Source organism: Syzygium oleosum, unplaced genomic scaffold (assembly GCF_021117445.2).
Source record: "Syzygium oleosum isolate NSW1041296 unplaced genomic scaffold, Sole_v2.1 Sole_v2.31, whole genome shotgun sequence".
In the NCBI taxonomy this organism is placed as follows: domain Eukaryota; kingdom Viridiplantae; phylum Streptophyta; class Magnoliopsida; order Myrtales; family Myrtaceae; genus Syzygium; species Syzygium oleosum.
Genome location: NW_026607515.1, coordinates 2170563 through 2193479, shown reverse-complemented (window position 1 = coordinate 2193479; position 22917 = coordinate 2170563). Strand labels below are relative to the sequence as shown.

The following is a 22917-nucleotide window of genomic DNA, read 5'->3' as shown; positions in this document are numbered from 1 at the left end:
TTGTTGCCGGTATTGAGCCTTCGTCCAATCAGCAACACAAGCTTGCATCTCCACTGATTCGGATATAATCTTGAACGATGTTCGTTCAAAATATTACCTCCGGCACCGAATGCTTGTTCGACCGCAATCGTAGAACAAGGGGTTGAAAAAATCTGTTTTGCAATAAGAGAAAGGATTGGGTATTGGCTTGCGTGCCTCTTCCACCAATCCAAAATAAAAAATCTGTACCACCTTCGAGCTTCAGAAACTCAAATAAAATGGTTAGATAACTCTCTAATTCAGAAATATTTCCTATTACTCCCTTTTGTTTTTTTGTCTATGTAATAAAAGTTGGTACCCTCTACTAATTTTACCTGTACTGTCATTTTGTATCTCCGTAGATTGAGAAGATCTAATATCACCTAAATTATATTTAGTATAAAATTCATTATATAATTCTATTACTACGTTTTTAACCTCACGTACTATGGTTGTAACATTTGTCACATCATAATGTAAACATTGATAATACGCACGCAAAAAATCATTTAAGCCATCCAATTTGCAACGCAGATCAAAAACACAAGCAACTAAATAAATCATGGGAATTTCACTATAATAATGAAACCATTTCATTTTCATTGCAACTACAGTAGGTTGTAATTCAACATCATTTTCATATTCATCAAAAGTTCCGACAATATTAGTACACTCTACTAAAAATAAATGTGTAGTAGGATAATAAACACCAGACAAAGTATAAGTTGCATCATTAAAAACCTTTAAAAGATCTAAAATTTTTTGGCAAATATGCCACTCTTGTGGGTATAAATTAATCTCAGGTATATTATTAGAAATGAATGCACATAATAAATCTTTATATGCTAAAGATTCACTAAGCAAGTGGAAAGTAGAATTCCAACGAGTTGGAACATCTCTTGGAAATCTTTTTGGCTTTTTGCCATTATCTCTACAAAATCTACCCCATTCTTTCATTTTTTTGGGGTGTTTCCATAAAAATTGAATCGCCGTTTTTATTGGTTGAAGAAAAATATCAAGAGTTTTCAAACCATCTTATACACATAAATTTAAAACATGACAAGCACATCTAATGTGAAAAAATTTTCCACCAAAAGCGGGTTTACAAATATTTTCTAACTCGGCAATTGAAGCGGTATTTGCTGCGGCATTATCAAAACCAATTGAAAAAATTTTGTTAAGCAAATAATATTCTTCTAAAACTTGCCTAATTAGTCTATAAATATTATTTGCCGTATGATGATCATCGAAAACTCTAAATGCAATAACTCTTTTTTGAATAGTCCACTCGTCATCTATCCAATGACATGTTATGCCCATGTAAGAATGATTTTGCCAATGATCACTCCAAATATCATTACCTATATGCACGCATCCATTAAATTGCATAAAAAAGTTTTGTAAATCATTTTTTCCATTTTTGTAAAGATCTTTAATTACTCGTTTAGTTGTATTTCTAGAAACACGTTTTGCTTGTGGAGCACATGCTTTTTGTACAAATTCATTAAAACCAAATCTTTCTCCAAAATTAAATGCTAAATGCTCAACAGAAATAAATTTGCCTAATTCTTCCTTATAAGTTTTTTCATTAAAACGAAATAAAGGGGAAGTGTTAGGATTGACGTACCCAGAAATTTGTTGTTGCCCGATATCGATTCCCGTTTCAGTTGGATGTTTGCTCACAAGATGTCGTTTAAATGTTCCATATCCTTGTCCACCTGTATATTTATATATTTTTCCACAATATTTACAAATTATATCATACCTTTTTTGACCGATATCAAACCTTTCCATTTTCGTGAAGTGATTCCAAATGTCGGATGTAAATTCCCGTTCCGCTTCCTTTGTTGTAGATATTTCAGCAGGAGGATGAAAACTTTCTTGCGTCGGGGCCTTCCACATCGTGAAAAATGTTGATTTCATCATCTTGAAAATCTGCATATTCACGAGGATCAAAAGAATGATGGGATTCCGTCGCGATATTCTTACCTTTGCCAGTTGGCACTCGACTTCCACTTGCCATTTTTCGAATGGATTGAGAGAATTGAGCGGATTAATTGGGAGAATTAAGAAAGAATTGCGTGGATTGAGAAAATTGAGAGAATTTCAGAGAATTTGAGAGAATTTCGAGTATTGAGAAAATTTGAGACTTGAGAGAAGAGAATTGGAGAGAATTTGAGAGAATTGTGTGTGTATTGTGAGAATTTGAGAGAATTTATAGGAAAAAATAGAAGAAAATTTAGAATTAAAAAAATAAAACATAACCGTTGCAATTTTGCAACGGTTATGTGTTTTTTTTTTTTTAATTATCAAAATGCCCGTTGGGCGTAGCCGTTGCCCCAACTGGCCCAAGTGTACGGGCGGCGTAGCGGGCTCGCACGTCTGCAGCCCTGCTGCAAATAAATCTTTTTTTTTTTTTTTTGTTGGGCCGTCCGTTGGCCCGTTCTCCCGCGGTGCAGGCTGTGCGCGCAGCGGTGGCCTGCACCGCAGTGGCTGTAGCCTCGCACCAGGCGCTTTTTTTTTTTTTTGCGAACGGCCGGAACCAGGCGGTTCCGGCCGTCAAGTTTTTCAGAACCGGAACCGGGCCGTATGCCACGGCCGGTTCCGGTTCCAACCGCTGGCCCGGCAACGGGCCGGGCCCGGTTTGACCGGGCCGGCCGGCCAAAACCGGCCCGTGGCCACCTCTAATTCACGCATGTTTTTGGGCTTGTAAAATTGGAATTCACATAAGCCCAAAAGGAACACAAAAAGCCTAGCCCAAGTCCTCATTTTTCAGCTTTTTTCCTTCTCTCTATCAAGAAGAACACGTGAGAGGACAGTGAAGAAGAAGTTGTGACCATCGCGTCTGTCACCAAGAAGAATGCGTGGTGACAAACGGAAGGTGAGGTAATCAGATCCACGAGAAAACTTCTAGAAGAATAGATGAGCTGGCCAGTCGGTTGGAGATAACAGAAAAGATTCTGGAGCCAAACAGGATAAAAAAATTGAGAGAGAAAGAGTTGGCTGGGGGAAGTTCCATCGGAAAAGAAAAATATCGGAAAGGAAGAAAAGGGAGGAAAAGGTATGAGAGAAGAGGTTCCGATGCTTTTTGATCGAAAACAGTGCCGGACAAATCTGCTCCCCTTCCTCTTTCATTCATCATCTCTGGAGGCTACCGGAGATTTGGATCGCTTGCCAAAGTCCAATTTTCCGAAACCGATTTCATCATTTTTTCATCCAAAATCACGTCAGAATCTTAATTCATTCATCGAGAAAGAGGAAGCATAGTCGGACGTCCCTTGCCGTCGCTGATTGAAGATCCGTTTCTGTCCAGGTGAGTTACTTAGATATGCCTTGCTTTGCTATGTTTTTACTCATCTATGGAGCTTGAAAGCCTTTGACTGGATCAATGAGACTTTGGATCAATAGTGTGATATTGAAGCTGTACCATGGAACATAATGATGATTTGGATTGTGATATATCATTGTCAAGCCGAGAATTGTTCTGAAACTAAGTCTAGAATTTATGTTTTAAGTCGTACATCAATTGTTCGCTGAAATGCTTGAATGAGATGTTATGAGTTTAGAATACCGAATTTGATTGTGAAAATTCTAAGTGAGTCATGATAAATTGAGACCGAGTTGATGTGAAATATGCTGGTTTAGGTCTTCATACATTACAATCGGACCGAAAATTGCGTTGAATCTCACTCTAAAACATATATTTTAATTCGCATATCATATGTTTGATGAAATGCCAAAGAGATGATTGAATCTAAATCTGTGATTAAACTTAGAATCAATTCATTTTTTGCTCTCATAATCGTCAAACTTTATCTTACTTCAAGTTTCTTTGTGTTTTTTTTCGATGATTTTTGTAAACTTTTGTGGCATATTCATCATTTGTCTGAGTCGACTATGGTTGAAATTTCCACTGGATTCATTCCCCTCGCCGGAGATATGCCCGCGGTTTGACGCCGCCACCGTTAGTTTTCTATCTCTGTTTCATACATGTGATTGCTTGTTTGTTTAGATTTAGGATTTGTTGTTGTGGCCGGAAGTTTGCTGACCGTAAAATGGAATTTGGTGGCCGGAGTTTATTTTTGTGACCGGTGTGTGATGAAGGACGACAGTCGCTGTAAATGTAGTCAACGGAAGCTCGGTGATGGCCGGAATAGATGGCCGACGGCGAAGGTTAGAGAATCGGTGGTAATGGATTTCCGACGGTGTTAGTGATGTTTTGGTGGAAAAGCTCTCTCAGTACAGGTCTCGGGAAGAAGAAGACCAGAATGAAAGAGAAAAGAAAAAGAATTAGAAAATAGAAAACAATAATAATAGAAAAAAGAAATAAAATCTAGAAATAAAAGATCCGTATCAGGTTGCAAATTGGCTGAACCAAAGATGTTGTGGGCTAAGGGAATAAGCTGGGCCAGATAGAGAAAGATGTGAGCTGAAATAGTATTGGGCCAGATGGAATTTGATAATTCGATTTTATCCGGATTGGGCCAGTCTGAATTTAGACCCAACTTTGGGCCTTCCGGGCCCAGGTCAGACTAGCAAATCAGACCGGTTTGCCTTGACCCGGTCCGAAATCCATTTTTCCAAAAAAAATTTAAAAATTTTAAAAAAAATTCAGAAAAATAAAAAAAATGTGAAAAAAGCTAAAAATATGTAGAATTCTCTTAGTTTGGGGCTTTTAATACACACTTTTGGTTTGAACAAAAAATTAAACCCAAAATTGAATAAGCCTTTAGGGCTTTATCTTAGGATTTTTTTTTGATTTTTTTTAGAGACGATGCTAGGTCGATGTTTGTCACTTTCATTTTGATGTCATTTGATTACGCGTTTTAAATTCATTGATTGTTGTTTTCCCTTTTTAGAATGGTTAGGATGAAAATTCAAAATTCTTGATTAGTAAAAGACTACCATGACATTTTGGTTAACAAATAGTCGAGTTTAGATACCAAAAGGGCATTAGTTGAAAAATTAGTGTAATCAAGTCCCCGATCCCCTAAGAATCTCTGGTTGCGTATGTTTTCGAGATAACACTCCTGTATCTCGATTAGGGTTTCTAGCCAACCCTTAATCGTGACTAGTAGCGACTCATGTCGAACAAATAAATTTAAACAACTAATGTCACGTGAAGGGAGAGTTCAATAAAATACCTCTAAACCTACTTCCCCGAGGCGGCTGACGAGGGATTTAGGTCGTGACAACTGCGACTATACAAATGGACATATCGTCATGCTCCGTGATCCCACATCGCTTGACTATGGGGTTTAATTGGGGAGCCCTTAGACCCACTCTCTCTAAAGCATCCATTTATTCTCTCCCTAATTGCTCATGGGTTGATTCTGTTACCCTTGCACTAGTAGCCCTATTGCTTATTGTACAAATTTTGTGTGCATGCTTATGTAGAAATTCAACATCCATTTGCATGGAGCAAAAGAAGAGACGCTCTACTTGGGCTTAAATAAAGTCTCTCAAACTCATATCGCTTGCTTTCTTTTTTGAATGGTGGAGATTGTTGCAGATGGACAGGAGTAACTTGTGATAGAGCGTATGGCCACGTCACTGATCTCCAATTGTTACCCCAACCTGTAAGAGACACTAATGTAAGAGCGAAGCCCTGCATGGCTCATAAGTTGAACTCTTCTTTACTCCACTTGAGATATTGGAACTACTTGGACTTCAGTGGGATTCGTTTCAAACATGAAAGAATACTTGAATTCCTTGACTCGACAAGCAATTGAAGTATCGCAATTTGTCGTGTCAAATCTCACTGGTCGACCAAATCTCACTAGACGACGAGCCTGTGCATCTCACATGAGATGCACAAAAGATGCACAAGCTCATTAGCTAGCGAAGATTTGATTGGCCGAAGAGGCCTTATTTGAGACTAGGTTTGCCACTTCAAGGCCTTATTTGAAATAAGATCCACTATGAGTCTACTTTTAAAAAAAACGATCTCACATCATACCATCAATTGAAATTTTCCGTACTATAACTGCTCAAGGCGAAGCCCAATAAGATAATTATAAAAATCATCTATGAAACCGTAAAAGGCGCAACCCCATCCAAAAGTCCGGCCTCACCCAAGGGCCTGGAGCCATCATTTTTAGCCGAACATGCCCGTCGGTAGTTTCTAGCCTTGATAAAACCTCCTAAACCTCCCCGATCGAGCACCACCGGTAAAGGTGGCCGATCCCGACATGCTCCAAAAATATTAAACACCTCAATTTGGACGGCACTCGGCAGGTCGGGTATAAGTAGAAGTCATTACATTCTTGACCGGTAGGAGCTATCTCGTACATGAAGCCAAGAGTCCGCTAGTTTCTAATTTCTATAAGCACATTCTGACTTGAGCGTCGGAGGGTCTCCAAAGTCACCGCTCCGAGGACTTCTCCGTCGGTGTTTGGTGTCCGGGGAGAAGGATCGGTCATTCGACCTAAAGATTCCTCTCCCCCTATTCGTTTTATTGGTATCATCAAAAAGCATGCTATACCTAAGTAGATTTCAGCTGCTTTTACTTGGGGAAAGAACTAAAAACAAGAAAGAAAAAGTAAATCTCTTTTCTTTTGTCATCTTTTTGACACTTTTTGCAGTCGACCCAGATAATTATTTCTCGTTGATCATATCCCACGCTGGTTCGCACTTGCTCGACTAATGTTAGTACAAAAGGTGGCTAACCATTGAGTCAAAGGTCGCAGCAATTTTTTCAATTTTTTTTAATTTTGGGTCAAGAAAGTAGTCACTGAACTACTCGAAGCAACATGCAATTGGACAATCGAGATCGGATCATCGAGTTAGTTAATATTGTCTAGACTATGTTATGCCTCGTTCCAAGAAGTACCCTATACATTTTTTTAATCATCTTTGTCCCCCCGATGCTTACTTGGTTCCTTGCTGTAATGGACCTATAAACTATAAGATAAATAAAGCCAACTCATGCCTAAGGTCAAGAAAGTCCATGCTTCATGGGGAAGCAGCTGCCTCCCCAATGGTTCATCCACATTGAATCGTATTATTTAACTAGATTTGGTCAATTTAATGGATTTGTGAACTTGAATGAGCTTATCGTAAAACTCTCAAGATTGGATCGGCCTATGTATTTCAAATCTATATTTTCATGTGCAAATTCAATGATTGTCTTCCTTTTTTTTTTGGTCAAATTCCTCTTCGAGAAACTTGTCGAAAAAGCAAAAGCCTCGCACGGAAGCCCTACTTAAGAAATCTAACTAGATGTCCATCAAAATAGCAAGTTCGCAATCCTGTCATTTTGGGGTTTTGATTGCATAAATTGCATTTGGTTTAAGTATAGGATTTACTTTTAAGTTATGTCCGCCAATGCGACTAATCAAGCGAATTGAGTTCGAAGTTCCATTGGCCCCATCAAATTGAATTGATTTACTGTTCGAATGATATTTCGGTCATCCTCAACACTGAACTTATACAATGAACCTCAGAGACTATTCTTCTTATACTTAGAATTACTATCACTCTTCCATCTAGCGCACGCATTATCTTCTAAGGTCAATGGTTCACCAAGAGTTGACTTCAAATTCCACTTGAGCGTGATGACCTTTCACTTCAAACACACTTGACAGAACACGACTCTCAAAAAATCAGTCCATCTGCAATTTATAAGTCTTCAGCTAGATATAGATTTCCAATACATTGACATGCTAATCAACAGGACGTAATCAAAAGATATTTGGCGTTTGCCATCCAAGTCCCAAGTGTAAGTTACTAGTAAGTAATAAACTGATAAATGGAAGAATAGTCTATCTTTTGCTGGTGTAAAACACCTTGTCACGCCAAAATTTCACGAGGATCTAAAATACTTTCAGAAAATATCCGTTAATATAAAGGCAAAACTACAGGAAAATTGTCCAAAAAATTTTAATTATATTGCACTTTTATCAATTTAGGTCTAAACCCTTAAATTTTGCAAATTCAGTCCTGAACCTTTTCACGTTTTGCCAATTGAATCCATTTAGCCAATTTTGTCGGAAATCGTTGATATGGACTTCAGTCGTCCTATGTGGCACTGCTGGCACTGATGTAGAAATTTTTTAATAATGTTTTGAATTATTCATTTTTTTATTTTTCTTTTCTTCTCTTTTCCTTCTTTTCTTTTCCTTTTCTCGATTTCCTTATTTCCATCCACCGGGTCTTGTCCACCTCCGCCGGCCTCAAGCAAGGGCGGCCCACACTCGCCCAGGCGAGGGCTACCTTCGCCAACCTCAGGCAAGGGTCGCCTCGCCTAGGCAAGTGTGGGCTACCCACGATCTGGCGCGGGTTGCCCTCACCAGCCTAGGCCCGGTCATCCCTCGCCCAAGCCAGCGAGGGTGGCCCTCCCCCTGCCATCGACGAGGCCCGACGGTGGTTGGCGAAGGGAAAAAGGAAAAAATAAAGGAGGAAAAGAAAATAAAAGAAAAGAAAAGAAAAGAAAAAAAGAGGAGAAGAAATATGATAAAAAATTCAAAAAATATTAAAATATTATTAAAAATTGTTCACGTCAGCGCATGCCGTGCCACGTAGGACGGTCAGCGTCCATGTCAATAATTTCCTGTCAAAATTGGCCATATGGACTCAATTGGCAAAGCGTGAAAATATTTAAGATTCAATTGTCAAAATTGAAAGATTTAGGACTGAATTGACAAAAGCGCAATAGATCGAGGACTTTTCGGATAATTTTCTCCGAGAACTACAAACCCACGTCCTTTTTTATAAGTTTTGAAATATATACATAATTTTTATGCGGGCCTCTCACGTGTATATCTCAAACTTAGAGCTCATCGCTTCCATAAGACGAAAGCCCTCCTATTTGGTTATCGAAATCGCATGGGAGTTGATGAATCACGTCGACCAAAAGAATTTTCTAATGGAAGGCCCCTTTTTCTTGGAAATGGTGATTGGTGGGGTCTTCATTCTTTGTTCATGGTACCGTTGGTTGTAGTTCAACATGTGCTTATGTGAACATATTTGTACACTTGTTGGCTAGGCGGTGACCCAAAACCCTAGAAAGTCCTTAAAAAACCACGTAATTACCTAAAGTATGAAATGTTTTGGCTTGCTGAATTTCGACCTTTTGTGTGAGACGGCCTAATTTTCTAAAAAAAAAACTCTCAATTTTATGTTCAATTCTAATCCTGCCATGAATTTTTTTTTTCTAGAAAAAATCACAAACTTTCACTTCAGTTGTAAATTTGTTCCCCATGAACCCGTCATTAAGAAATTGTCACTAATTTCTTCCAAATTATCAATATTAGGGTCACTTAGAGGTTCAATAATCAGAACCTACATCTTTATCAACACTTACAGGAACAACAACAGTTTTCGGATGTTAATTATTTTGAAGAAACTAAAGGCGACTTTTGAACTGAGGGTTAATGGGGGCAAATCTAGGACAAAAGCGAAAATTGGTGATTTTTTCATAGACAAAAAGAATCGGGACAGAATTGGGATTATGCCTAAAGTTATGGGTTTTTTTTAGGGGAATTAAGCCTATATATATATAATTTGGTAAGATATATAAGCTTGGCATCAAATTTAAAAGTGGTTTTATAATTACGTGAGATCTATTATAACGGATCCTTTTGAGCGCCAAAACTGTGGTCGTCCTAATTATAATTTGGACTTAATTTGACTCTCCACAGGATATTATATCAATAGAATAGTGCCATTCATGGAGCAATTTTACTCATCAGTTTAATTGATCCACGTGCTCCTGCTTGATTCACGTGCTTTTGCTACTTTTTTTTACCACTCAACAAACTCAATTTCCTGGTGCTCTCCCTCTCTCACCCTATGCATCGTATTGCTCGCTTCCTTGAGACGGAATCCAATTTCTTTTATTAACTATTCCCCCATGCATGATTCAAAACGATCCATTCGGATCCCAAATCACGTGCTAATTCTCCAATTACTATGATTTTGAGACATGTTTAGAGTGCGTTTATTTCTCTGAAATTTCAGGATAAATGAAAATATTTTCTATGAAAACCATTTTCAATAATAAAAAAAAAGAAGCTATTAGTTTTAATTGGTTTGATGATTCAGGGAAAGCGTTTTTCTTCTTACCAGAAGAGGAAGTCGTTTTCTCCCGATCTAAACTTGACGGCTTTCGGCTTAGGTAATTAAATCCAGATAACATAAGTTGTCCGCTAGAAAGCAATTCGCTCATTAATTATATGCGGAAAAACACAAGTATTTAGGTTTCGACCATAGATTCCGTTTATTTCGTAGTCCGTAGGAAAACATTTTCCTCATTCTCCAACATTTGAATCGTTTAGGAAAATGAGTCAACAAAAAAAGCTTGTCATTATCAATGGAAAACTTATAATTTCATAAAATAAATTTCCTCTTTTAAAAAACAAAAAGCTATTTCTGCGATATGACCGGTCCTCAGTGCTTAGACCAAAACCTAGGGGCTTGGGGACTGGGATTTCGACGCCTATACCCGAGTCCTCGGCAGCCGGGCTCGGGTCCTTAGTGGCCGGGCCTAGGACCTCGGTAGCCATACCTGGTACCTAACTCCCACTCCCAAGCCACTAGCGCTCGGGCCTAAGTCCCTCGAGGCTGGCCTTGAAACCCTAGTGCTCGTAATCGAGTACTTGGCAACAGTTCCTAGGTACCATGCTCTTGCGCTAAAGTCATCGGCGCCTGTGCTTGGATTTCCTGTGCCTAGGCCTAAGAAACTTTGGCGCCTGCAACCGGGACCTCGGTGCCCACGTTTGGGACCCTGATGGCTAGGCCCGAAGCCAAGGCCTAGCCCCCGACGCCCGAGCCGAGGTCCTCAACACCCAGCTCCAAGACATCGGCGGCCGGGCTTGGGTCCCCAGAGAACGGGTCCAAAGACCTAGATCTTATCACCACGTCGAGAAGTTCTGGAGTCCATCATCAAGAAGTTGGTTTCTATTGCTCAGACCCGTAGTTTCCATTCATTTTCTAACACACACTAATCAGTATGTTGTCCCCCGATTACCGTATCATAATTAGATATTGTTAAGAGTTTATCGCTAATCTTTTTATAATAATATTTGATCTCAACTGGTTCAGGTTTCATTGGCTGCTAGTTAAGATTGTCAGAAGGTTTATTGCAGGAGTGGGGCTCGTCTATTTTAGTGGCTAACCACTCAGGGAAGTCAAAAAAATAATCTAAACCTATAGTACATGGAGCGTACGTATCTTGACGTTCCACCATCTAATGCAGTGCGTATTGCTCCAGATGAAGACCACCCCAGACCGTGCAATCTCGGAGACCGCCGCCACCGGCCACCGCCACCGCTGTGAGAGCCGGGCCATCCACATTGACTAATTAACTAACCCGAGGTCCGAGTTCGGAGGAGTTCGACGGATGATCAGCTCTTTCGGCACGCGATTCGAGAGTCGCGAAAAATCAAGACGAAGTTCCTCCGGCCACACGCTCCTGAGAACGGATGCTCACACTCCATGGCTCGCCGGCCTCCCCGATCCGTGCCGCAAAAGGGGAAACATGAGAAGGAAAAGTCGATAACAAGAACATTTCAACCACGCGTTCTAAATTTTCCTTATCTTCGTTACACCGAACTCTACAAAACCCATATAAATCAACAAATTTTAGACAATCTAAAAATCCAACAAAATAACGTCGACGTCAAAAACAATATATTATATTGTCATATTGTCAACATTAGAAAAGATTTTTTTAATTCGACATAATTGATAATTTTAAAAAAATCGAATGAAATAATCAGATAGAGACGCGGGCGACGCTTTCCATTTCCACTGCTCTTTACCTGGACAGTCTCAACCGGGGGGTGGGGTAACGACAAACTCCCCGGCGGGCCCCACCCGCCCTACGCCCCCCCCCCCCCCCCCCCCGGAAATCTCACTTTTGGCAATTTCACAATTAAAAAAGAAATCTTAATATTAAAAAAAAGCATATATTATAATAAAAATAAGGAAACAAATCGGGACGTACCAAATTGCCTCTCCCCCTATCCAAAAATATCATTAAATTCCCCTAAATAAAAATCCCACCGCCTCCTCTCTCTCTCTCTCTCTCTCTCTCTCTTTCTCCCACTCCTAAACTTCCCCGTTTTAGAACCAGCGGCAGTTGCCCCCTTTTACGTATCCTCGCCCCATACAGTGGGGCAACAACTAATTGCATAATATAAGGAAAAATGACGTAAAGGGTTTCTGAATTTTGGCTCAATCCGTAACGTGATTCACGAACTTTAATTTAATATGCAATGCGATCCTTGAAATTTTGGTACATATTCAATTTGATCCCTGAGCTATACGTAGTCCATGAACTGGAATTAACGGAAGGACTGACATGTACCGGAATTCCAGGAATCCATTTTAAACAAACAAAAAGTTCAGGGACCGCATTACATATTGGGGTAAAGTCCATGAACTATATTAAACAAATTTAAAGTTTAGAGATCACAAGTTCATAAACTGTTTGTGTCATTATCTTCATATATATATATCGCGTGACGTCAATTATGGAAATATGACGCGATTTTATTTCCTTATTTCCATGCGCTACGCATAGCTTCGATATATAAAATCTGACCGAGGTCGATTTATTTTATTTTATTGATTAATGAAATTTTAAAGAGAAATCCAAAGATGGGAATTAAATAATTAGTATAATCACAACCTGTTGCCCACATGACCCACTTGTATTCGTCACCTATTTCTCGTCAACCCCCACCCCACCGCCACCATCCCCCTTATTAAAAGTCTCCTCCACCCTCTTCACTCCATTCTTACTCTCCCGACACCACAAACCAAAGGCGCACCTCGCCGCCGCCGCAAGTTGACCCGCCGCCCCCAGCCTCCGGCCACCGCCCATGGCTGGCCCCTACGCCCCCTACCACCCCACGGCCAAGCCCTCCGCCGCCGCCTCCACCACCTCGTCGTACCTCATGATCAGAAACTCCAGCTTCTCCACTTGGATCCTCGTCCTCATCCTCTGCTTCATGTCCTACCTCCTCGGCGTCTGGCAACACGGCGGCCGCGTCGCCCCCGCCACCTTCTCCGCCGCCTCGGCCACCATATCCACCATCCCCTGCCCCTCGTCCCCCGCCAAGAGATCGTCCCCTGCCTCCTCCGCCACCCCCGGCGCCACCCTCGACTTCGAGTCCCACCACCGGCAGGACGACGCCGGGGACGCGGAGCTCGACGACCGCCCCAGGACGTACCCGGCGTGCGCGGCCAACTTCAGCGAGTACACGCCCTGCGAGGACGTGACGAGGTCGCTCCGGTTCGACCGGGACAGGCTGATATACCGGGAGCGGCACTGCCCGGACAAGAGCGAGCAGGTGAAGTGCCGGGTGCCGGCGCCCTACGGGTACAGGATACCGTTCCGATGGCCAGCGAGCAGGGACCTGGCGTGGTACGCCAACGTGCCCCACAAGGAGCTCACGGTGGAGAAGGCGGTCCAGAACTGGATCCAGTACCAGGGCGACCGCTTCCGCTTCCCCGGCGGCGGCACCATGTTCCCCCACGGCGCCGACGCCTACATCGACGACATCGGCGAGCTCATCGACCTCAAGGACGGCTCCATCCGGACCGCCATCGACACCGGCTGCGGGGTGAGTATCTCCAACATTTCAATACATCAATCTACTCCAATTCAATCACTACACAACGTTATTCTTTTCATCGGATTTGATTTCCCGTATGATGTTGAATTGTGTTCGGTCAATGTATGGTGCAAGAAACTGTGCTATCCTTCTCCGACGGTCAACTTTCTGCGCATTATGGAAAATCTTTTAATTATTGATTTGCATATGGATCGAGTTTGCCTAGGAGGCGAAAACGAGTGGATCGGTCAGAATTGCTAATGTTTCTTTAAAATGGTAATGAAATTTTTTTTGGATACTTAAAGGTTTGACTGGCCCGGCTCGACTTGCCATGTTGAATCTTTCATTGGAGAAATAGAAGGAAATTTCTCGCTGGCTAAGAATTAATAATAATACGGTACGCGTCTCGAGTCATAGGAATCATAATCTTATTTGCCCAATTCGATTCCTTCTTTGAAAGAGGAATCGAATCTCTTGATTTGATGCTAATAGATTCCGTTTAAGGCGCAATTAGTGAGGTAACTCGCCAGTACTATGTGAATTTGAATTTTTTTATGTCTAGGAGATCGGTCATTGCGTGAATTTTGATCGTTAAATTTTCTGTACGTTTGAATTTTTCGTTATTCATGGGGTCGAATCATCGTGCTCGAGCGTAGGTGGCGAGCTGGGGAGCTTATCTTCTGTCTCGGAACGTGCTGACGGTGTCGTTCGCGCCGAGGGACACGCACGAGGCTCAGGTACAATTCGCCCTCGAGCGAGGGGTGCCGGCCCTGATCGGCGTCCTCGCGTCCAAGAGGCTTCCGTACCCGTCCAGGGCGTTCGACATGGCACATTGCTCTCGATGCCTCATTCCTTGGGCCCAATCCGGTAATCCCCGCGTGCTAATCTTTCTCGTAATCAGTCGGTTGCTGGTGAAAAAATTGCAATCGGAACGAGTCGAGTCGAATGTAACTGACTATTCGATTGGTATGCACAATAGGCGGAGCGTATTTGATGGAAGTGGATAGAGTCCTGAGGCCGGGCGGGTATTGGATCCTGTCGGGTCCGCCGATCCGGTGGAGGAAGTACTGGAGGGGCTGGAATCGGACCCAAGACGACTTGAGATCGGAGCAGAACTCGATCGAGAGGGTGGCCAGGAGCCTGTGCTGGACCAAGCTCGTCGAGAAGGGCGACATCGCCGTCTGGCGAAAGCCCACCAACCACATGCAATGCAAAGTGAACCGGTTCTGCCCCACCCGAGATCCGGATAGGGCCTGGTTCGTAGTCTGTTTTGCCTTGACTAATTTTTGTGCTGATTGACAATGACTGTCAAGAAGAAAAACTAATGCTCCATAAAATACCACTGATTTACTAAATGGGTTCGATTCCTTTCAGGTACACCAACATGGACACCTGCTTGACCCGGCTACCGGAAGTCTCCGGCGACGAGGAGGTCGCAGGCGGCCAGGTGGCGAAGTGGCCGGAGAGGCTCAATGCGGTCCCGCCCAGGATCGGCAGTGGTACAGTGCGGGGAGTCACGGCAGAGAACTTCCACACCGACACCGAGCTCTGGAAGCGCAGGGTCTCATACTACAAGACGGTGAACAACCAGCTGGGGCAGGCCGGGAGGTACCGGAACCTGCTGGACATGAACGCACACTTGGGCGGCTTCGCGGCGGCGCTCGTGGAGGACCCAGTCTGGGTCATGAACGTTGTCCCCGCGGAAGCCCAGGTCAACACGCTCGGAGTCATATACGAAAGAGGGCTCATCGGGACTTATCAGAGCTGGTAAATCCTGGAATTTGCCCACAACTCCTTCCATCTATCTTTCGTTTTTGGGGCAATGTTGTAAGTAATGCTGTCTGTTGAAATCCTGGACCAGGTGTGAAGCCATGTCTACTTATCCTAGGACTTATGATCTCATTCATGCCGACTCATTGTTCACCCTCTACAAGGACAGGTATTTCTCTTCAATGATCTATCCTCTGACCCTCTGATTCGATTAAGATAACCTATTTGTTAATGTTCTTGGTTGAATGTGTGTATGATTATGAACAGGTGCGAGGCAGAGGACATATTGCTGGAGATGGACAGGATCCTGAGGCCAGAAGGGAGTGTGATCGTACGGGACGACGTGGACGCTTTGGTGAAGTTGAAGAGGATGATTGACGGGATGAACTATGACAGCCAAATCGTCGACCATGAGGACGGGCCACTCGTGCGGCAGAAGCTTCTCTTCGCTGTCAAGTCCTACTGGACAGCCCCATCGCCTTCCAATCACCGCCGATCCTCCACTTCTTAGGAACCTAATCAAGTCGCTTTCTGCGTTTCTTTTTCTTTTTTTCTTTTTTTTCTTTTTCATGTTTTCAGCAATTCTTTCATGATGAAAAGTTCCAGATAGATCCAGTTCCAACAAACCCCAACTCTTCGAAGGTCTTCGCCTATCAAAACGAAATGGGGTCCAATTCGTGTAACACACATTTGACGATGAATTGGGTGCTATAGAGCCTATAGGTCACTCTTCTTCTTTGGTTCGTTCTCTCATTTTTAGGGTTCCAAGTGATTTGTTACCTGTAGTCTGCGCAATTTGGTTGTATGTAATCCCGAAAGCAATAATGTTCGTTGAAGAATGTTTATCATCTCCCTTCTTGCCCTTCGCCACGATGCCATTCTTGAGCTAATTCTGAATGCATCATGCCTTTGAAGGTTGAAGTTGTCTGCTGTGTTTGGTGTTCGAACGAGGTCACAACGCGTGAAATGGACAAAGTAGAAGGGTCCTAGGTGAAATAACCAGTCCTCTTTCAAGCCTAGAAGTTAGGGCAACATCGAACTTGAGCCTAGAAATTTGACCATCAAAACCTGGCAGGATCCTCATTAATCCATTGGGATCTCGAGGTTTTGCTGTGCTTGCCGAGGAGGCATTTGAATCGTAATGGCAAGGGAATACCTCGTACATTGCCCAAAAAAAAGTTTCATTACTTCATTCTGTGGACGATTCTTGTCTCTTTTAAACTTATCTTATTTCAACTGGATGGCAAAACCCAAAAAAGCTTGCAGTAAAAAAATAAGGTGCTGGATCGAGGGTTCGAATTTCGTGGACTCCCTTGGATTTAGCTATGTGCAAAGTTTTCCCAAAGTACACAGTATATGGTACGATTTTTGAAAGAAATTATTGAATACACTGGTGCATACATCCAAATGTACTTGAATTATGCAATTTGGTACACCTGCTTTGCATATCAGATCCCCCAAATTTTTAGGGGATATTGACACAAATGATCTTTGAACTTTGGCTTAATGTGCAATGTGATCCCTGAACTATTAATTTATCCAATGTGATCCTTGAACTTTACCCTAATGTGTAATAGTAGTCCCTGAACTTTTAATTTATTCAATGTGGTCTCTGAATTTTTTGTACATGTTCAATTTAATCCCAAAACTATATAAAAATATTCAATATTAGGGACAATATTGAATATTTTTATATATTTTTTGGACCAAATTGAACATGTACCAAAAATCCAGGGACTACATTGAACAAATTAAAAAATTTTGGATCACATTGCCCATGAGGCCAAAGTTCAATGATCATTTGTGTCGTTTTCCCAACTTCTAATTGTTTGAGTACCATATATACATATTTCTCATCATTGTATTTCTTTCCACAGAAAATTGTTGATTATAAACTTCTCATCCATATTCACAGTACAGAAAAAAGAAATTCATGTTTTTGCATGGAAAAATAGAATTGTGTGTAAGAGAAGCTATGAGTGTTTGAGGGTGTTATAATCATAAGAGTGATTTGTTATAGTTCTATGCACTCCGACTTTGATATAACGAAATTTTGCTCTACGCTGGCCTATATGGACGTATACCAGTGATCTAATCAAGATATCACTTGTATTATCTTTTTCCTTAGTGTATGAATAAATTGAAAATCATCCCACAAGAATTAACAGCTAAACGCAGGCAACGCAGATGCAATGATATCAAAACCATGGCAAATTAGGTGGTTCATGCTAAGAAAAGAAGCACTCACCCTCCCACAAGCTAATATATATAGGGCAAAACTCTTGCACGTACCACTCATATACGCAAATCACATCTGCTAACAATTTAAAGTAGTAGGAGTTTTCGTCCCTCAGAAAACAAGTGATCGTCGATCAACAATGGCATCAGTTCGGGCCACGTTGCTGATGATGTTCCTGGTGGCGCTCGTGGCGGCCCAGACCCAGGTGGGCGAGGTGCGAGCGCAGAGCTGCCCGAGCCAGATGGCTAGCCTGAATGTGTGCGGGCCGTTCGTGGTGCCTGGGTCGAGCAGGAGGCCGAGCTCCGAGTGTTGTGGTGCGCTCCAGGCGGTGGAGCATGACTGCCTCTGCAGCACTCTTAGGGTCGCCACCAGCCTTCCTTCGGCGTGCCACCTCCCTCCCGTCTCGTGTGGTAAGTCGTATCTCTTCTTGATTACAGCGTTGTTCTTTCTTCCTGTGACGGTGGACCGAATCTAAACCTGTCCGAATCACATTTTTTGCAATTTAGCAACTTAAGTTTTTCTTCGGTCTCGACTAGGATTGAGTACACGCATTAGAACAAAATCCTAGACTAAATTTTCACATGGATTGGTATCATAAGAGAGTTCTATGAGGTGCGGTAAAAGCAAAACAAAGAACAGGTAAATTTGAAAAGTTATATCACTCTCTTTTCTCCTTGAAATTGCAATGTTGTTGAACGTACCTTTCACCTTACCTTTTTGTTTCTTTTGCCATTTTTGCAGATTGAAATCGATGAAGACCTCGGTGACTGCTGATCTGCTGGCTAATGAGTTGAATAATATAATGAACTCTTTCCATTTTCTGTTTATCTTTGTTTGATATTTCCCGGCGTGTTTCCTCTGAAAACTCTGCGGATGCCTTGTGGACCAGAGGTGGGATCGCCTACACTTTCATGAAATAAAAGAATTCTGGTTATCGCTCTTGCGATTTTAATTACGACTAAGGCATGGCCTATACAATATGATAATTTTCCCTCTTGCAGCTCTTCTATCTTCTATTCGAAAATTGACAATGAACTATATGGCCAAAAATAGAAAAAGATGGAGAAAACAAAAGCTAATGGATTAAGTGTGGTTTTGTGAAGGGAATAAACATGTTCGACGGATAACAACAACAGCAGCACATATGGGAAGATGTAAGTATTGGAAACTTAAAAACATGTTATCAAGATCAAAGATATATAAGGCCGTTTTTTACGTGGCTGGCATTTTCTTTTTGCCCAACCATTCCGGACAGTCGACGGTCAAACATATTTAAGCGTCGAGACATTACAAAAATTGAGGAAGTGTCTTCGGCCTCAGATTCATCTGCAGCGGATTGAACTGAACCCCAGAAATGGAATCTCTCGTGTAAAACAAGGATAAGGCGACAAGAGCACCTAGTATCAATAGTCATTCCGAGAGAGCGATCTCCACTCTTTAAATATATATTCTCATTGTCCTGCTCACCCAGACGCTTCTGTTATCGCTGATAAAGATAGAAACTGTTTTTGGAAAGCATGTGAAATGCGAAAGTTACTATCAAAATAATTCATGGAGATTGATATTCTATATTACAATATGACAAGCTATATTGTCGAATTCTAGCTAGGAATAGTTTGTTACAAAATAAGGCGATCCACTTTGCTTTTCGCAATCCCTATTTTTAGAAACTAATCAAGTATAATCGTGTACACATTCACATCATTACCAAAGAATGCTGAGCGAGGCGCATAATAACATTGCAGACAAGTGTTCCCAAATCTCACGAACCGCTCTTATCAGTCTTTGATTTGTTTTTGAGCCTAGTTTCTCTAACCAGTATCTCAAACGTACTTACCCTGAATCTAATGGTGCAGAACTTGCAAGAGATCAATGGTCAATTTTCTGAGATAGTGTAATGAATTGGCTCCTAAATGGACAAAAAAAAATAACTTTCAAAGCCATGAACACATCAGATTTGAGGCCAAAAATGACCTCAGATGGATCTTACAGTTTAGCTATAGTAGTACAAATTTTCCTCTTAACTCTACCGAATCAAAAGTTATGACCCATTTATTGAGGAACATGCAAACTCTTACTTTCTGTCACGTTTTTTTTTTCAGAATCTATGATGTAAACGCCGCAGAAATTCGTTAGCAACGGCGTCTGCATAAAAAAAAAAATCTCTCTTGATATGATATGTTTCCACTTGAACTTAATTGCGATGGTGAAGGAGATTGAGGGATTGCCGATTATAGCACGCTTTATGCTTCAATGTGGGTGATCAAAGCTTCCTTCATATCATAGAACGCAATCAATTCCTCAGAAGGCGAAAAGAAAAACATTTCGATCACAAAGGAACTCTTATGTATTTCGTTGTTATAGGGAATAACGATCGAGTACATATTCTCAGTCCTCTTGCTAACTTGAACTTGAAGGTAGATACACCTTCTTTATTCGGCACTCCATTTAACTTCAGGCTGCGAGTTCACTTCTCGATCGCTCTCAGCTCTATAACCTGCATCATTCATTAAGCAGGAGAAAGAGATTATTGGCAGAGACATATTGCTCGAGAAACTTAGTAAAAATACATAAAGTAGACTTCATTGATCACAGTTATAAATAGCGTGAGAAAAATCTATGATCGCTCTGTCTTGATCTTTCTTTTCTTTCGTTTGAATGACTTCAGTGGCAGCATGAACTCCTATGTGGTTCACAGATAACAAAAAAAGTTCCCCAGAAAGAGGGAGAGAAAGAGAATGGGATGGTGGGCTCACTAGTTGCAGTCGGTGTTCGGGCTGATGCTGAACCCGAGAGAGACCCCGCAGAACCCGGCGAGGGTGGCGATCGCAGTGGCGTTCGGGCTGTAGGCGTCGATGAGGCCCATGAGGCACGTGCACACCGCGCGCCGGTCCTCCAGGGGCTCCGCCACCATGTTGAGGGTGGTCATGGCGTCGCAGCACGGCGTCCCCGGGTACGGGTCCGGCGTCCCGTAGGCTATGAAGGCGGAGCACGTCGACACAAGCGCCGTCACGGTGGCGCAGTCCACAGCCGCTTCAGCAGCCCCAAGGAATAAGAGGGACGTCGCCGTCATCATCATCCTCGACACTAGCCGCAGCGACAAAGTCCGCGTTTGGACGCTGCGCCCTCCCATTGCCCCCGTTTCTCTGCTATCAACAATGCCTCCTCTTAATTAGCTGGTTGGATTGATGAACTGAAGACGGAGAGGGGGGTTGGTGGGCAATGAGATATGTGCATGGCCATGCAAACTCATGGAGTTCGAATGTCGCTCCCTCTCTCTATCAAACATATGTTGATGTAAATAATATGCAGAAATGAAGAGCAAGAGGTGTCGTGGTGTAGTTGGTTATCACGTCAGTCTAACACACTGAAGGTCTCCGGTTCGAGTCCGGGCGACGCCATTTTGATTTTGATTAATTTCTTTTTTGGCCTCTTTATAAAAAAAAAAAAATTTCTCTCAATTGAAGCGCTTGATTTCTTCTTTCTATGGTATTTTTTGCCCTTGGAAATACTGAGCTTCAGCAATATAATCAAGTGCTTTATTCATGAGAACTTCAGAACTCACAAAATGAGAAAAATTAAACAAAAAATTAATGCAAATTTATTAGAAATGTTCTATTAATGGAACTTAAAGTCTTAAAGAGATACTCATTTTGTGCAGGATACAAGAGGTAGGTGATTTAGTAATTAAAATGAAAATATCGATCGTCGCAGTTAAATTTCTAATTATAATTTCAGGTACGTAATTTACTTGCAAGTCTGGTCATGGCTCGCGTAAAATAATTTTGAAATAATTTAAAATCATTCATAATGATGGAATCATTTTCTTCAATGTGCTTTAGTGGGATTGGTTCCCCCTACTTTTTTCGAGTTGGGAGTATAGAGGATTAATTGACTCATCAAACGGAAAATTTTTGTGCCAAAAGAAGAATTGCATTAAGTGAAGGCCAAACCCTGAACTCATTCTGATCTGATTTTTGGTATGGTGTTTGATTAAGAACCAAAGTATCTTCTGTTAATTTTCGTGATTTTTTGAGAATATTTAAGATTAAAACCCGTTTTGCATGAGGCATGATGCCAAGGTCCCGTCTTGATCTTAACTTTTTTCGAAAGATAATGGATATATCAGGATTTTATATTAGTTCGATGAATAGATGATGCAATATTGGGTTTTAGTTAAATTTTGTATCCAAGCACATTTGGGTTTGAAAAATTCATTTTTCAAGCAGGATATGATATATTTTGTTTGTACGGAATGAGAAAGTTGGGAACTGATTTTTGAGGTTGTTATATTGTCATTATAGGGAGAAAATATCCAGTGATATCTAAGCGCCACGTCAGCCGCGCAGTTATCCAGTCAGATCGACTCACGTTTGGATTATAAATGCATAGCAGCTTTATTAAAAAAATTTGAAATGGCTGCTCAACTTTCTCTTTCCCCCTTCAACTCACCTTTTCCTTTGTGACAAAATAGAATGACAAAAATCGCACCTTTGTTCCCTCCTTGCTCGAACGCTCCTTCCTCAACTCCAGCTCTTCGCTCGAACGCTCCTTTCCCAACTCCACATTCATCGTCTCGCTCTCACCTCTCCATTCCTCTCCTTAACGCCTCGCACTTGCCAAGACCCAGATCCGACCCCCCCACCCGCCCAAGACCCCCCAGTCTCACTACTCACTCCTAAAGGAGCCGTCGCCCAGCTACAGCAACCGTCCTCCCAAGGAGATGATCCTCCCCAACGGCTAAGGTAGCGAATGATAACCATTACATTCGGAATGAGTTCTGAACCGAGAAATAGATTTTTCTATTTACGGTTCCTGATGAGTTTACGAGAAAAAAACCCGTTTGATAATGACAAAAATTTCTATTTCTAGAACAGAAACCCGTTTGATAATAGCACAAAATTTCTATTTCCTGAAATAAAAACCCGTTTGATAAACAACAGAAAATTCTATTTCCAAGAACAAAAATCTATTTTTTTAGAAATGGAATAAAAATAATAAAAAATCCGAAAAATTCATAAAAATCTTTAAAAAAATTCATAAAATCCCAAAAAATTGAAAAATTTCAGAAAAAATCATCAAAATGTCGAGAAAATAAAAAAAAATTAGATTTCGGGAAAATAGGACATTTGTTGAATTTTTTCAAAAAAAATCAAGAAATCAAAAATTTCAAAACTTCACAGAATTGCTTAGAATACCTGTGGCCACCCACTTTTAGTGAAATTTAAATTTTTTTAGGTGCCCAAAAAAAATCAAAAAATCAAAAATTTCAAAACTTCACAGAATAGTTTAGAATACATGTGGCCACCCACTTTGAGTGAAATTTAA

At 41.5% G+C, this 22917-nt stretch overlaps 3 protein-coding genes and 1 non-coding gene across 4 annotated transcripts; 3 read left to right on the top strand and 1 right to left on the bottom strand.

The window, feature by feature from the left end:
• Positions 1-12825: 12825 nt before the first annotated feature.
• On the top strand, positions 12826-16072 carry LOC115683238 (probable methyltransferase PMT15). Its single transcript, XM_030607702.2, has 6 exons — positions 12826-13589; positions 14237-14447; positions 14560-14836; positions 14955-15347; positions 15442-15519; positions 15618-16072. Exons 1-6 carry the CDS (start codon positions 12846-12848, stop codon positions 15859-15861), a joined length of 1947 nt encoding a protein of 648 aa, XP_030463562.2. The 5' UTR covers positions 12826-12845; the 3' UTR covers positions 15862-16072.
• A 1570-nt stretch (positions 16073-17642) lies between these two features.
• Positions 17643-18541, top strand: LOC115683096 (stamen-specific protein FIL1). Its single transcript, XM_030607521.2, has 2 exons — positions 17643-17999; positions 18331-18541. Exons 1-2 carry the CDS (start codon positions 17729-17731, stop codon positions 18333-18335), a joined length of 276 nt encoding a protein of 91 aa, XP_030463381.2. The 5' UTR covers positions 17643-17728; the 3' UTR covers positions 18336-18541.
• Positions 18542-19912: 1371 nt separating this feature from the next.
• Positions 19913-20773, bottom strand: LOC115683111 (putative non-specific lipid-transfer protein 14). The gene is made up of 2 exons (XM_030607541.2): positions 20346-20773; positions 19913-20086 (listed from the first exon to the last, which is right to left on the bottom strand). Coding segments are annotated over exons 1-2 (378 nt in total). The 5' UTR covers positions 20723-20773; the 3' UTR covers positions 19913-20085.
• Positions 20774-20916: 143 nt separating this feature from the next.
• On the top strand, positions 20917-20990 carry TRNAV-AAC (transfer RNA valine (anticodon AAC)). Its single transcript has one exon. It is a non-coding gene; the product is annotated as a tRNA-Val (tRNA).
• Positions 20991-22917: the final 1927 nt, after the last annotated feature.

Excerpts from the sequence above, each read along its gene's own strand:
- LOC115683238 (XM_030607702.2), top strand. The coding sequence starts at position 12,846 with ATGGCTGGCCCCTACGCCCCCTACCACCCCACGGCCAAGCCCTCCGCC. Across the intron at positions 14,448-14,559 it reads CATTCCTTGGGCCCAATCCG|GCGGAGCGTATTTGATGGAA; the intron begins GTAATCCCCGCG and ends TATGCACAATAG. Across the intron at positions 15,348-15,441 it reads ATCGGGACTTATCAGAGCTG|GTGTGAAGCCATGTCTACTT; the intron begins GTAAATCCTGGA and ends ATCCTGGACCAG.
- LOC115683096 (XM_030607521.2), top strand. The coding sequence starts at position 17,729 with ATGGCATCAGTTCGGGCCACGTTGCTGATGATGTTCCTGGTGGCGCTC.
- LOC115683111 (XM_030607541.2), bottom strand. The coding sequence starts at position 20,722 with ATGGGAGGGCGCAGCGTCCAAACGCGGACTTTGTCGCTGCGGCTAGTG.